Genomic DNA, 15,483 nt, shown 5'->3' on the forward strand with positions numbered 1-15,483 from the left:
TAACATTATGAGCCTTTATTTCTTGATTTATGGCAACAATATGTGTACAACTTTAAAACCTCTGTTTGATAATAAAAATAACATTTTCTAATACCATAGTACCTTCTGTTGATATAAAAGATCATAAATATAAATATTATACTCATTTCTAGTTGATAATAAGGAGCTCAAAGTATCAAATATTATTTATTTTTTTTAAATGAGAAGAAAAAAGCAGAAAATTATTTGATTCTCAACCTATGATTCATTAAGACAACCAACAGCAGTTTATGGTGCTTTTGCATAATACAACTGACAGACTTCAGAAGATATCAACTCTTTTTCTTTAATATTCAATGTTTACTTTGTTTTCTTTTTCCTGATGGTCTGTTAGTGTTTAGCTATCTACATGCGTATAGTATATACAGTGTTGGTTTAACAGGCTTTCATTTGTCCTCGTTTAAATTTTGCAGGGTTTAAAAGTTCCAAGTTCACTTTTTATAAGTGGCTAATAAACAAATCATGCTTTGCTTTTTGTTTTGTCTTTTCATTTCATTTTCATTTAGGACAAATGATGTTGGTATAACATGTAGAGTTGCTGCTCAGTCTTAGAAACAGGAGAACTGTTGCAGGTCCTTAAAGTGAGAACATGTGTGGTACAAAGCAAACACACCAACAGAAACATATGTTAAATGAAAAGTACTGCTTTTTCAGGAAGTAATTACCTGAGAATGGCTGTTTAAACGGTCGTTATCAGTAAAATGAGTAAAGACCTCGATGTGAGGTTTTGAGTGGTCAGACATGTCTCTTCATGTGAAGGGCCAGGTGGTCCGAGCGGGAGAAGGCCCTGTGACACAGCATGCACTCATACGGTTTCTGACCCGTGTGCTTCCGGTAGTGACGTGTCAGTTCATCGGAGCGGGCGAACTTCCAGCTGCAGCCTTCCCATGGACAGCTGTAAGGCTTCTCTCCTGTAAAATTCACATAGCGGTTTCTACGGAGGTCCAAAAGGGCCATAATTCAGTTACAAAAACAATCATCAAATAAAATGCCTTAGTTTTTAGTTAAAAATGCATTTTCAAAGATGCATTATATACATTATAATGCATATATATATTTTTCATATATATGAAAATGAATACATTTTCTTTTATTTAGTAATATATTTATTACTAACATTATTCTATGATGTATTTGGAACATTGTTGTACTTTTGGACAACAATGCGGGACAACGGCTAAAATACAATGAGCTCAGTTTTTAATTATTCAGTTGAACATTTAATTATGTATTTGTGCATTTTATAAATTCCTAAAACGTCAAAGTAATTACATAAATGCACTGACTTCGAACTGTTTGACTGCTGAAATGTGCTATACAAATAAACTTGAAATGACTTGACATATTTAGTGTAGTTCCCATTTTTGTAAATGATCACATGTAATCATTAACTCAGCACCTTATTTATTGAATTGTGGCTTTCCACATTAGAGACCCATTCTGGTTGTAATTTGAGTGTCTTTCCTTGTGGTTGTTCCTTTGATTACCTGTGTGGGTCCGGAGGTGGGCCTTGAGGTGTGAGCTCTTGGTGTAGGTCTTGGTGCAGCCGGCATACTCACAGCTGTGGATGGCAGGTCTTTTTTTCACCGTGGGCCTCCTCACACGCTTCTCTTCCACTCCACCAGGGGGCAAATGTGGCCTGATCACCATGGGCTGCTGGTGATTGGCCAAATGCACCGTGGCCTGGCCGTGGGAGTGGGAGTAGTCACCAAGAAAGCTGGAGTTGAGACTAAAATGAGGCATGTAGCTGTAAGGTCGAGGGTTGGGGGTCATGACCTGTGGCTGGATGAACCTGCTGTCTGGCATGGTGCGCAGTGGGTGATGCTGCTGGGTGTAGTAGTGGTTAAAGTCCCAGGAAGTGAACTTAGTGTGACTTCCTCTGCTGTGTCTGTCTCCACTGCCTCCTTGTGGGATGTCAAACTGATTGATATTTTGTACGTTAGGGAATACGCGTCGATCCGGCTGGTTGCTGGTGTAATCATGGTGGTAGATCTCCGGCTGCGCTGATGTGGTTTCAGCAGGAGACATGAGCTCAGCCATGACCCCACTGCTGCCCATCTGCACACCCCCCTGCCCTGTCTGCTCCTTGAACATGCCCACCTCTTGGTACGTCAGGTGTGGGTCGGGTTGTGCCAGTTGTTGACCGTCTAAAGGAGCGTTGAAATCAGGAGAATTTTTGCTCCACTCAGACAGCAGAAACTCAAGATCCAGCGATGTCTGGCTGTCGTCATCCAGGAGCTCCTCCGTCATCTGCTGGCTGACCTGGACCTGCTCAGAGCTGTCTGGTGAAAGGTTGTTGATCGGAGAGTCCAGAGGGAGAGCGCCATCGCTGGACTTCCACACCTAGATCAAGAGGTAAGATCATAAGATGACTCCTACCTTCTGATTTTGCATTCCACAAACATCCAAAACTGTATTGAAAATATATACAATTATACACTTTCAGGGTCTGTCATATAGTTAATGAGGACCTAAGTAAAATTTGGCAGCCTGTCAGAAATACCAGGAAAACCCTTCTTAGCTGTTTGCATGTAACACTAACTCAACATGTCTTAGAATGAACAAACAATCATTCCCTTAACCTGAGAGCATGACAATCATGTTTATCAGCTTGTGTTGTTAATTTATTTTTATCTTATAAATATGTGGCAATTCTGCTACAGTTATTTCTGTTTGGGTCTTTTTGTGTAACAAACCTTGTATCTATGGGACACAATCATTAAATTATAATAATAATAACTTTTAGTAGTAACAGTATTATTATTAATACTATCCATCTTTTTCACATTTTCTCACATTACAGACTAAAAGTGTTTTCTTTTTTTTATTTATTGAGATTTTACGTGACAGACTGATGTTAATTTTATTTGTTTTTCACTCATTTTTAACTTTTCCATAGATGAATCAAAAAAGTTTTAAGACAATTAAACTAGTACAAAACAATAGTTGCTGGAGAACCTTTTTTTTTTTTTTTATAATAATCTGAAACTTATGGTATGTATTTGTACTCAGCTCCCTTACTCTGATACCCCTAAATAAAATACAATGCATCCTATTATCTTCAGAGATCATGTAATTACTAAAAGGAAACAGAAAGGGTATGGCACAAAGACAAACCCACAAACAACTGATAATTATACCAGTGCATTGTTAATAATTATACACTTCTTTATAATGAATAAACTGCACTAAAATGTGCGGCTGCAGTGACTGAATGACTCATCTGCAAACAGAAAAATGTGAGCGCAGCTCAGACACACGATGAGTAATTGTGATTACGCTCAATTATGACTCCACCAACATAACTATGACATTTTTCCTTTTTCTGTTCAAACACAGTACATCTGTCACTTTTTTTTTTTAACATGTTGGCATTATATTGATTTAAATGAATAAAAACTAAAAAATTTCTATAATTTTCTATTTTGAGAACAGCTTTCATATACTGAGAGAGAACTGAAGCAGTTTTATAAGGGCTCTGCTGCTCTGGAAACCCTAAGTAGCAGCTTGGTTTGCATGTACCTTAGTCTGGCTCTGAGCACATTCATGTTGCTTAAAGCTGAATCTAAAGTGAAAGTTTCAAAAAACCAGCCTCAGTAAAATACCATCTAAATACAAAACACTTTCCAATAAGATCACCAAAAGTTTTTTGGGTTTTTTTACTGATATAATCACAAGCAATACTGTAACCTTATACAATTTCGGAACATTTTAGAAAACCCTATCAGTAAAATATATATTAATTATGCTACCAACTGCACAGAAAAAAAATCTAATTTTACAATCTAACCTTTCCATTTTTCTTAGATATTGTTTTAACTCCAGCTACAATCCTCTCCCCCAACGTGCATCTTTAAAGCTCTTTTTATGTTGTTGTCTTGCTAATGTGCAGAAATAAAACATACAGACATTGCCATACTCACTTTCATGTTGTCAGTGGAGTGAGAAAGACCGGAGAATGAGCTAAAGGAAGGGAGCGTAGCCTGAGTAGCAGCCATCAATCTCTTTGGTGAGAGATTGCAGGAAAATAAATTAAAATACTAACAGTGATTATAATTCTAACAAAGTTTTTTAAAAATTTGCAAAATTTCTCATGACTATTTTCCCCTCACTTTCTAAAATTTCTAAACTTTCTAAAGTTCTAGTCGCCTCAGAGCCCGAGGGCCTCAGAGAAGTAAAGTCTCCTTAGTGCTCATCATTATCTCTCCTGTCTTGTCTGTCTCTGTCAGCTGGTAGTCCAACTTCAAATCTCTCTTTTTCATGTAGCTCTGGACCGTTAGAAGGAGGAGGAGGAGGAGGAGGAGGAGACATGAGTGAATTACTTTACCCTTTCCATTGCTCAACTCTCTGTCTTCTTGTTCTGGAGAATTTAGAGCCAAAAACCATTCAATTGAACTATTGACAATTGTTTTTTTTTCTATTTTAAATAAAGTACATCAATTTGACAATTTGCAGAATATTTGAAGAAATTATTGCAATACTTATTATTATCACAAAAAAAAAAACCCTTCTAATTTATATGTGGACACTCAGATATTTTATATATTTTTTAGTTGAAACACTTGAATGAATCCATATATCTGGCATAAAAAAGGTAAATCCCTAAAAATGAATAATTGGAGAACATATTTTACAGAAAAAGGCAGAAATCAAGTAGGAAACAACTGAAAAAAAGAAAGAAAGGAAGAAAGAAAGAATGGAAGGAAGAAAGACCCTCTGAGTTTATAAAATTGACCCACTTCTTTAATTTCCTTATTCTTTCTCTTGAGTTTAGCTTTATCCTATAAGTAGTGATCTTTAGATAATTTCCTAAAGCTCGGAAACCTTTTAATAAATCTTTGTTGTGCCACAGAGTACAGACTTCATGGGTATATTTCAGGAATGTGTAACTATATGTAAAATATTAATTTCAAGTTATTATGAAGAAATAAAAAAACACTTTTCTGTTGGCGTATCTTTGGAAAAGCTTGCTAATTTGATAAGTAAATATGTCACATATAAGAGAAAATAGAAATAAAGAAAACATAGAAACAAAATATTTCTAAATGTATTTTAAAGTTTTAAGTCCTCTCTGGAAAGTTTTCTTATGGAAAGCGTAGCCCAGTTATTTACGCAGACCTGTCCGTATATTCCTGGTGCGGACGTGCAGCTTCTGAGAAGACCTGCATGGAAGGTGATTATATCCTCACTGCTGTTTATCTGTGGAAACGCGTTGAAGGCAGCCTGCTGCCTGCTCACAGATAAAGGCCGCTGCTGATCTGTGATGACGAGCCGGCCACTGATAAAGACTCTCTTTCCATCTGAATGATGATTACAGCAGACATTCATAATTAAAGTCGAATGGCCTTAAACATGAAGTTTGTTTGATTCATAAAGTTCTCCAGCAAGCATTCTGGGATATATATAACATCTGCCTGCGATGAGGCAAGAACTTGAATTGTTTGAAGGGTAGTAAAAACACCTGTATTGTTTCAGAAATATGACACTATGAAGAAGTTGTCACACTATACGAACTTAGTAACTTTCTCACCTGTCTTCTGTTTCATGACATTCTGATGGTGTAGACTAAAATCTGGCTCATTTGTAAAACACAATTTGATGTATATAGCAGAAAATTTGATTTAATGGGTATTCTCCTTCATAGCCATTAGTAGAAAACCTTGTGTTTCTTTGGAGGCCAAAGGTTAAAAAATGCTTGTATTTGAATAAATAAAAAAAACTCAATAAAGACAATCTAAGGGATTTAGATTCAACGGTACGACATTCAAAAGCAGAACTCTGAAACTCGTCTGAAATAAATTAAAATGATGACTTTTAATCTCATAATTATGACTTTGCATCTCATAAGTTTTTATTTTAGATTACTGACTTTATTCGTCATGTTTAAAAATTTAAAAGACATAATTACCACTTTAAAAGCTAAAGGTAATAAAGATAGTTTGCATTTTATAATTACAGTTTTGGAACTTGCTATTTTGACTTTGTGCCTCATGACTATGAGTTTGAATGTGATAATTATAACTTACGTATTCGTAACGTGCTGGTATAATTTTTTACTTTAAAGCTGATAATTACGATATTGAAACTGATAGTTTTGACTAAAAATGTAAATTAATACTTTTAAACCCATTACTTTGAATCTCAATTATGATTTAAGACTCGGAAATTCATACGTTTTTAACTTAAATAAATTGAGGTGTTAAGAACTTTTTTCTTTTACATATTTTTTACCATTAAGCAAAAATTGGCTTTCATGAACAAACCTGCTGAAATAATACGTAAATAATTCAGAAACGACCATTAACATCGGACTTCCCTAGTGTTTTGCTGTTGCTATAGAAACACGCTTTCGCCGACTTCTTGAGCAGAGTTTTGGATTTGAGTGCTTTTAAAACTCAAAGCAGGTAAAATTTTGTTGTTTTTGTTACTGGTGTCACTACTTTAGAGTGTTTTTGCCTTCATTGTCTGAAAAACCAATCGTCAGTTTATTATGATTTCTTTTCGTTTGCCTTTTAATTGTATGAGGCGACGTGCTGTTGTTAGCCAACCCTTGTTAAAACAAGCTAGTTATTAAAAAAATTAATTATTTTAACGTCTTTACTATATATATATATATATATATATATATATATATATATATATATATCAGCACCTTTATAAAGATATGACCTTTTGAGCCTGAGTACGTGGTTTTCTATTCATTCTTGTGTGTGGGTGTGGGTGTGGGTGTGTGTGTGTGTGTGTGGGTGTGTGTGTGTGTGTTTACAGATGGAGAACATCTTCATAGGTGCAGGAGGAGGAGGACTGTGGAATAACCCCAGACAACCACGGTATAACAAGGAGGCCGAGGAATTGAGGAGTTGTGAGTGGATAAATTTGTTTATATTTTACTGTGTCCACTCATGAAATTAACTATATTGATAAACAGTTGTTTTAAATCTAATTTTTGATATCAGCTGCACAGCTAAAGATGGATGTAAACATAGCTAGGCAAGCTTATTAAACCTTTGGCAATAGATTAAAAAACATCATTTGGCTTTATATGCGTGTCCTCAGAGGCTGAGATAGTGTTATTGTGCAGCAAGGTCAGTGGTTCAGCACTCCTTGTCTCACTTGTGCTTTTCATGATGTTCTTCTGATTTGTTCAGTGAGGAAAGAAGAGGCGGACCTTATATACATCAAGAGAGAAGAGAGCGTCAATCGAGCAAAGTGTAAGTCTGTTTATATCAGAAGCAGTAATGCTTTACCACAGGAAAGTATTTTTCATATCTTGTTAGTTACAAACAAACAAAAAAAAGCTTGTAATACAATGGTTTTTGTGACAGACTAACAAGTGGTTCATAGTTGTGGAGCTGAGCAGGAAAATGACATTTCATTTTTTGTTGCCTTTAGTAATCTAAAGTATGGTATGTGTTATGTTACTATTAAAATAAGGTTACAGTGCATCCAGTTACCGTCAGAAAACCATCCATGTAAATGAAAAACTTTTTCAAAAATCCAAATCTATATATCTACAAATGCACAACAAACATAAAAACTGCTCACAATTCAGCAGTTTTCTTTTCAGTTCTTAATTATAATCTCTTTTGTGGTTGAAATGATGTGGCTTTAACATGACAAAATGTGAAAGCACATACGGTATAGACGGAGTCTTTAGCAAGGAATAGTATAATGAGTTTATAAATTAGTATTTTTATACACAGTGAAGATAGTTAATGTATTGATGTTAAATGTTTAGACATTTTAATTCTAGGCTGAATATGGCTGAAAATACACAGTATGTGTTCAGTCAGCAGATTTAGAAATACGTACCACTACACACTGGTGAATAAATAAAAAGTTTTCCCCCTTGCGTTGGTGCAGCTTTGTCGACTTCTGCTTCAGAAAAATCTACCGCAAGTAAATCTACCTATCAGCGCGAGCCTAGACGGACTCTGAAACGCAATGCTGAAGCTTGTCGAGCTGGGAAGAGCTACGAGAGGGAAATGTTTCACCCTGGTCCCTATCGTATGTACCTGAAATTATATTTGACTGAACTTCGGTAGATATGAAATTCTCCTGTGAATCCAAGAGAATGTTCAGAACATCCAGACCCGATACTGGTCACTCTGATCCTTTCTCTGCTTGCACTCTCAGGAGATATGGAGGATGAGAAGAAGAGGCTTCAAAATTTCATGGCAACAGGAAGATATGAAGACCCTGGAATGTCAATAAAAAAAGCTGAACGTCGCAAACCGGAGGAATCACAGAAGCCCGACCCCTATGAGGAAGGTAATGCTAAGAACACAGATCCAGATGGAGCAGCAACGTTACAAAAACAATCCATCAAGGATGAGTCTTGATTGTTGTGAATTAGTCTTCATAATTCTCTCCGAATCTCTCTAGCTTTCTTTTTTCTCCTGTGTTCCTCACATGAAGCATTTTTCTTCTCCGTAGTTTTAAATGAAATAGAAGAAAGGAAACAGTTTCTAGAAGATATGGAAGCTTTGGGCCAGAACCAGCACTCCTTCGTTGTCAATTCTCAGATATCACAGGTGAGCAAGTGGTTCATGTTGTCAAAAATAAATGTTTACATCCATGCTAGCTACCACATTGTCTACAAATGTATGTACATATATTTAAGTGTTGATTGTTGTTCATTTGGATGATCATGTCTTATTGATAAAAAATAAACTAAATTCAGTGTGTCAGGAAATTTGAATATTGCATAAGACCAATAGAGAAAGAATGGTATGACCAACATACTCATGGTGAAGACTGCTAATTTCACTGTTTGACCAGGAGACAGACATTGATAACCCTTAAATTGTAATAGTCAAATATTATGACTGATTACAAGTGAAAGGATAAAATGTGATAAAGAAAAGTGCATTCAAGTGTTTGGGGGAGTTCCATGAGGTGTAGATTGCTCCAAGAGCCACCATTCACAGATGTATTCAAGATATGGGCTACCACCGTTGCATTCTGCGTGTGAAGCCAGTACCGAAACAGAGAGGTCAGACATGTCCTACCCAGGGGAAGGAGAAAAAGGGCTGGACTGCTCCTCAGCCTTCTTTCCAGATAAGAGTCAATTTTGCATTTCATTTCAACAAAATTCAGGTTCTTGAGTTCCAGCTAGAAGTTTCTATCTTAGCCTCTTTCACAAAATATTTTCATCATAAGAGGAAGGGTCGTCTCCCTCTGACCTTCATAAATAAATAGATATTCTGCACAGCTGAGGGCTTTCAAAAACTCAAGTCAGCAGTGCAGAAAGACAAGTGCCATGTGGCATTGACGCCAACTGGACACGTAGAATTTGCTTCGTAAGTTTCCCCAGACCTACGATCTCAAAATACTGACAGATGTACTCAGTTTAACAATCCTGTTGTTGGCGGGACAAATATTTGATATTTTAATGTTATACCTCCTCAACTGGCAAAAGAACTGCTTGCCCAGCAGGCTCTATGTGGTTTCTGCAGGTTTCACCAACTCAAATTTAAAACTTTTTAAGACCATTAGGAATGGAATTTAAGATCTCCATTATGACAGAAATATACAAAAGAAAATAGCAAATAAATAAATTGTTTGGGTTGGCAGCAGAAGTGAACATCATCAAGTCAACTGGTGATAAATTTGCACTTACCCAGGATGTTAAATTAACGGCACATTCTTCCTGTCCTTTTACCACCAACAGAAGCTTAATGAGCTGGAGGCTTTGGAAAAGGATCGCAGTTCCAAGCAGAACGGAGGCAAGTGAACATCACTTCAGGGATAACGAGCACCGACGAGACGGCTCTGCGAAGAACGTCTCAAACTGCTGTCTGGCTCATGTTTCAAGTTTATACATCAGTGAAAAACAACAAACTGGATAAATAAATTTGGTTTATTCTTCACCCTACATCTGTCAGTACTTTATTTAATCCGGCTGCTGTTGCAGAATACAGTATAGTTGAGAAAGATGTGCGACCGAAGCCCTTGGTTCACGCTGGACAAAAATCAGGCACAGAGCAGAGGCAGAGCGATGGCAGAGGAGTGAAACTAAATGACAAAATCATGAGCAGAGCAACAACACACACATTTACATGAACTCTACAGACCTTCATCCACGTGCGCAGTTAAATAAATGGCACTCAAACAGCAAGATCATAAATACAATTTCCTATGAACCTTAAGGCAATATACAAACAGCAAGGCTTTGTAATGTGAAAGTTATTGATTGCATAAAGAAGCCTACATAAACCTGATAGTTAAAGCTCCTATAAAATGGTATTTTGCTTATTGATATACTGTCCTTTTCTAATTATTGCATGTGTGACGGATAATTATGAGAACTATAACAGAGCTACAAGGTTGTTTATTTAAAAAAAACATTTTCTCCCTTTCACCTTTTTCCCAAACACACTCTTCTCATAAATACTGCAAGTTTCCAGCACAGGCACAAACAAATGACAAGTATTTCAGAGACACTACAGCAGCTGGAATTCTTTAGGTATACTTTACTGGTTGAGCTTTTCAATGGAAAATGCTGCAGTTTAAAGCAAAAACACAATCATCCTAAAAAACATAGTACCACCAGTTCAAACCAAACGGGTTGAAACAAATAAAAGGTCCACCTTCTCTCCTAAGGTAAGGTGACCCTTTACCCTAAGTTAAATCTGTGTAATCTGTAATTGTCAGATTACACATAGTATGTGTAATCTGACATTACACATGTCAGATTAGCCAAACTGTGAGTAGCCAAACTGAAACTCAAAAATGTGATGTTTTTACCGATCAGTGAACGCACCGTACCTCTGCACCATCAGGTCACAGTAACAAAAATCTGACCTGTGGACGCTGTTACAGTATAGAGAATATTTTCTGTAGCTGTGGGGTGTTTAAAATGTAGTCAGAAGAAGCTCCACTGCTGTAAGAACCTTGTTGAAAACAAAAAAATGTTTTTGCAAATAAGGCTGCAGAACGAGAGAGAGTGACACTTTCAGTAGGTAACAGGAGGGCTGAATGAATTACATTCATAGATTATGGGTGCACCGATGTATCGGCGCAAATTTCCTTAATTTTGGGAAATCGGTGATCATCCAATACTTACAATGTGAAGTCAATCTTATCCCCCAATCATCTACCTCAGCAAAGGCCTAAAAATCAGCCACTTCTTCTTTTCTCCTGTGAGAAGTGTGACTGATTCAACAGCCCACCAGGTCATGTCTGCAGGTTTGCAGTGAACAGTCACCCCAACTCAGCAACATTTCAGACAAAAAAGAAAAAAGGAGCAGGAAAAAAATCGGCAGGTCAGGCTTTTTCAAGATCCGTAATCAGCGATCAGCCAGAAAACTGCAATCGGTGCACCCCTAACTGTAGTTGGCCCGTTCTATTCTTTCTGGTTTTCAACATCAATTTATCATTATACTTATTATATATTCTCAGATGCAGTCTGAAACTGTCTCTGTTTCCAAGATTAACTGTTAATGATTGTTGAGGACAAGAAATGTGTAAAAGAATGTATTGAATGCAGTTTTCTTCTTAAAGAATACTCCTCTCATGCCCCCAAGTAAATCTGGATTTGGATAAAAAACATTTCGGAAGGTCAAAGCATAACTGAACCAGAGATTGGATCCACTCCCACAAAGTTCTGATCGGTGCATCCCTACAATAAAACCATGACTTGTGGGTCTCAGGTATCGAGGTGAAACAAAAAGTTTAAAACATGGTCCTCTGCCGGACCTTCATGGTCACTGAGCAACACCGGAAGAGTAAAGCTTGGAAATAAAACAAATCAGTGTTGCGCAATAAAAACATCCCTTACACTTCACCGTGTTTACTATTCAGAGCTCAGAAAGCACTTGCTTGTTAGACCATCGCTTTGAAACACAAAGACAGATGGAAACAGTCACTGCAGACATTTTAGAAGGATTGTGAGCAGATGCAAGGTTGCAAGTGAAGTTTCTCTTCTTGATCTGATATGTTTCATAATTCTTCTTTTAATAAAAACTTATTTAGTCTTGTTAAAACAGTCCAACAGTCCCTGCTCCTCAGCTTTTGTCCTTGCGAGGGCTGTGGCTCTTTCCTGCGTCTCCTTTATGGCTCAGCCTCTTTAGAACCTTGATGGGTTTGAACTTTGTCCCTTTTTTCTTCTGGTGGTCACTGTCTGGATCCTTGTGAAAGTCTGACCAGGAGAGGAAGAAAATAAAAAAGTGACTTACAAAAAAAATTAAGACTGATTTAGGAGCCTAGCGCCTAATTTTAAACATCCTACCTTTTTTCTTCAGCATGGCCTCCATTAGTTTGTCTTCTTCTTCTTCCCTGTTAACACAGCGATCATAAATATTACCAATCAGTACATACTAGTACAGCAGTGAAGCAAGCTGCTGACTACCTCTGTCGCTCCTGATCCATGCTGTTAACTATTTGGTTGCGCTGTTCAATGATGGTAACTAGCTCTGCCATTAACTCCTGTTCCCGACTCTTGTCCTCCTCAGTCCAGTCTTTCTCTGTTTTTTAAAAAAAAAAAAAGAATACAAACATTTGTTTTACACTGTTAGAGACTCAGTCTGTTTGTGCCAAAGGGCATTATGGAAGTCTATAAAGACCTGGTTTGTTGAGAAGACACCTCAGCTCATACTCCACATCAGCTTGCCTCTCCTCCAGGTTCTGCTGCTTTGCACTGTGTGGAGAACAAAACACCATTTTCTGGTTCACAGTTCTACTTCTATCAGATGCAATATAGCCTTGTCTCTTTAGAAAATAATCCATTATTCCATGTTTGCACTGTGGTACAAAAACAAGATAGAAATACCGTCAAAGGTTTGTGTAACGAAGCATCAACAGTCTGGGCCAATAAATAAAGAATCAAGCAATTAAAAGCTTCCCGATAGTTTCTGTATCTGTAAATGGATTAAAAGATTGCAGATGCACATCAGGTAATTCAGGTAATTACCTGATGGTAAGGTAAGTCAGGTAATAAAGTCCAATTCTTTCGTAATTTTATGCCAGTTAAAACTAGCTGCAGATAAATTTACACAATCATAAACAGGAAAATAAAATTTGTTTTACTTTTATCTTTACAAAAAGACTGATTCATTTAACCATTTGCTTGATGAGAGCATCAATCAGCTTTTAGTCCTCAAAATATGAAGAGAACCGTTTCTTCAGTATTAGACTTACGTGTAGACCAGCTCAGCTTCACGTCGCACTAAATGATGTTTATGGTGAATCAGAGTGAACCAGTCCACCAGGAGGCGCTCCTCATCCTCATCTTCACAATAGAAGAGAAAGAACTTAAGCATGGCTTAGCATTAAATATCATTGAATACTTGTATTGAACAGAAATCATCTCTACACAACTGAAGAAATGTCTCTGCGACATAAAAAGAGCACATGATAAGTCACTTCAGAGCTTTTCCTACCTTTTATGTGACACTTAGCCTGAAAAACAAATTATGATAGAGGGGAAAGTGTAATCTTTCATCTCCGATTGAGATGGGATGTTGTTTTAGTGCCAAATTATGGTCAAAGGTTTTAATGTACGGTGGCTTCATAAAACTATCATTTGTTTTCCAGAAGGGATTAGGAGATTTTAGCCATACCCAGATGTTTACTTTTAAAGAGAAACCTTCTCTCTTCAATATATGGAGAATACATTAGTTTGTTTTGATAAGTAGAACACAATAAGTTCTTGTTGAACATTTACACAACTAGTGGGCTCCTAGCAGCTCCTCTGACCCGCCCTCGTATTGACAGTTTCTGTAGTGCAGGGGTCTCAAACTCCAGTCCTCAAGGGCTGCAGTCCTGCAGTTTTTAGATGTGCCACAGGTACAAAACACTGGAATGAAATAGCTTAATTACCTCCTCCTTGTGTAGATCAGTTCTCCACAGCCTTGCTAATAACCTAATTATTCTATTCAGGTGGTGCAGCAGAGGCACAACTAAAAGTTGCAGGACAGCGGCCCTTGAGGACTGGAGTTTGAGACCCCTGCCAGTGTAGTGACTTAACTATTTATCCTACTGGGTTTTTTTTGTACAGTGAGATTTTGATCCTTTTGTAAACTCTGTACAAACCACAGGTTTAGCCAAAGTGATGCACATTTAATGAAAATCCTACAACTACCACAGACTAAAAGTTGGAACTGAAAAACGATTCAACAAAGATTAGAAGATTGCTTTAAGATTATGCACATCTATGCAACCTGACTACTCTTTCATGTTTAACTATTTTCTAAATTTACTCTTTTACCTTGTGAACTGTACAAAGCAACGGTCATATGAAAAAGTGAAACAAGCTCTGAAATTATTTATCTTTGTCTCTTTTCTTTTTTACGTCACAAACATATATTTCCAAGGGTGAGTAGACTTTTTATATTTACTGTATTGCATCGAGAAATAACAGAAACCACATATATAATACCGTTAGGAGTGTCTCTCAGCTTCTTCTCCAGCTCCACCCCTCTCTGCTCCAGCTCATCCAGCTGCTTCTCCAGCTGAACCAACTCCGCATGGATGTCCTCTACTGGGATGTACTGATCCGACTGCACCTGCAAGAATTATTTGGAGCCTGGTGAGAACGTATCCTATTGGCATCATTTAAAAAAAAACAAACAAACAAAAAAAAACCATGATCAAGCTACTTCATACCTTGCGTTTGATAAGTGGGAACCCGTGTCCTGGTGCCGGGGGTCTGGCAGGACGAGAACCTTTGGAAGGTCGAGTTTCAGATTTGGCATTGGAAGGAGAAGCTTTCCTGTTGAAGGGATTCTCCTTACAAAACTTCTGCAAGAATTTAAAAAAGACATTTGATGGAAGATAAGCAAACCAATGTTGCAAAAGAGAACTTATTCTTCAGGGAGAGAGAAAAAGAAGAAGAATGGAAAACAGCCAAGATAAAAGTATGTTTGCATGTCTCTTGGTAGAAGAGACAAGAAAATTCGCAAAAAGAAAAGCTTAGCTTGATAGCGACGTTGAACGGTCTCGTTCAACAGCCAAACATTTATGCTAGTGACCTCGCATTTGTGTGAAACTGGGTTTGAGTTGATTCTCGATTTTGGCAATGTATATTTCTGATGTTTTTTTCTTTTGGCTTCATAATGTTTGATAAAAAAAAAAAAATTTAAAACTTCTCAATGTTTGACATTGGCTAGCAAAAATGTTTTTACATCAATACAATAAAATGTTCAGTTCCAATGGTATCAATGACATCAGCAGTGATGTGATTAGCCAATGTTATGAATATGTGTTCATGTACTCCATCTTAAGTCCAGAGCATGCTAGTTTTTTTGTTACTTTTGCCACTACTAGATGATATGCATGTAAAATGTAACATAAACAGCACTATTCAGAGATGCAATGAGTTTATAGCAGCTGTGCGAATGATCAAATCGTCTGTTGATTTGCAGCAATCCCCATTAATAGAAGATGTATAGGGCCCCAAAATCAAATTTTGCTTAGTCCCATTGAGGCTTGGACCAGCAGCCC

General features: G+C 37.1%; 3 protein-coding genes across 5 annotated transcripts in view; 1 reads left to right on the plus strand and 2 right to left on the minus strand.

Annotated features, from left to right (window-relative positions):
- Positions 1-4,294, minus strand: klf1 (Kruppel like factor 1 (erythroid)). Its single transcript, XM_028017458.1, has 3 exons — positions 3,963-4,294; positions 1,527-2,382; positions 1-950 (listed from the first exon to the last, which is right to left on the minus strand). Exons 1-3 carry the CDS (start codon positions 4,035-4,037, stop codon positions 775-777), a joined length of 1,107 nt encoding a protein of 368 aa, XP_027873259.1. The 5' UTR covers positions 4,038-4,294; the 3' UTR covers positions 1-774.
- Positions 2,281-9,916, plus strand: c5h22orf23 (chromosome 5 C22orf23 homolog). 2 transcript variants are annotated; one of them, XM_028017463.1, is made up of 7 exons: positions 2,281-2,394; positions 6,808-6,901; positions 7,188-7,250; positions 7,903-8,046; positions 8,176-8,310; positions 8,476-8,573; positions 9,713-9,916. In XM_028017463.1, the coding sequence occupies exons 2-7, from the start codon at positions 6,808-6,810 to the stop codon at positions 9,773-9,775; spliced, it is 597 nt and encodes a 198-aa protein (XP_027873264.1). In that variant the 5' UTR covers positions 2,281-2,394; the 3' UTR covers positions 9,776-9,916. The 2 variants fall into 2 exon arrangements, with proteins under 2 accessions (XP_027873264.1, XP_027873263.1); XM_028017462.1 differs by lacking the exon at positions 2,281-2,394 and adding an exon at positions 6,346-6,443.
- Positions 9,888-15,483, minus strand: part of micall1a (MICAL-like 1a) — a 20,065-nt gene continuing 14,469 nt past the window's right edge. The window contains exons 10-16 of one of the 2 annotated variants that reach the window (XM_028017452.1): positions 14,647-14,781; positions 14,420-14,546; positions 13,180-13,270; positions 12,606-12,679; positions 12,392-12,506; positions 12,272-12,318; positions 9,888-12,181 (exon numbers count right to left, since the gene is read on the minus strand). In XM_028017452.1, coding sequence (XP_027873253.1) covers positions 12,048-12,181; positions 12,272-12,318; positions 12,392-12,506; positions 12,606-12,679; positions 13,180-13,270; positions 14,420-14,546; positions 14,647-14,781 — 723 coding nt within the window. In that variant the 3' untranslated portion in view covers positions 9,888-12,047. The remainder of the gene's footprint in view (positions 12,182-12,271; positions 12,319-12,391; positions 12,507-12,605; positions 12,680-13,179; positions 13,271-14,419; positions 14,547-14,646; positions 14,782-15,483) is intronic. The other variant, XM_028017453.1, reaches the window with a different exon arrangement.

This window comes from Xiphophorus couchianus, chromosome 5 (genome assembly GCF_001444195.1).
Source record: "Xiphophorus couchianus chromosome 5, X_couchianus-1.0, whole genome shotgun sequence".
Lineage (NCBI taxonomy): Eukaryota > Metazoa > Chordata > Actinopteri > Cyprinodontiformes > Poeciliidae > Xiphophorus > Xiphophorus couchianus.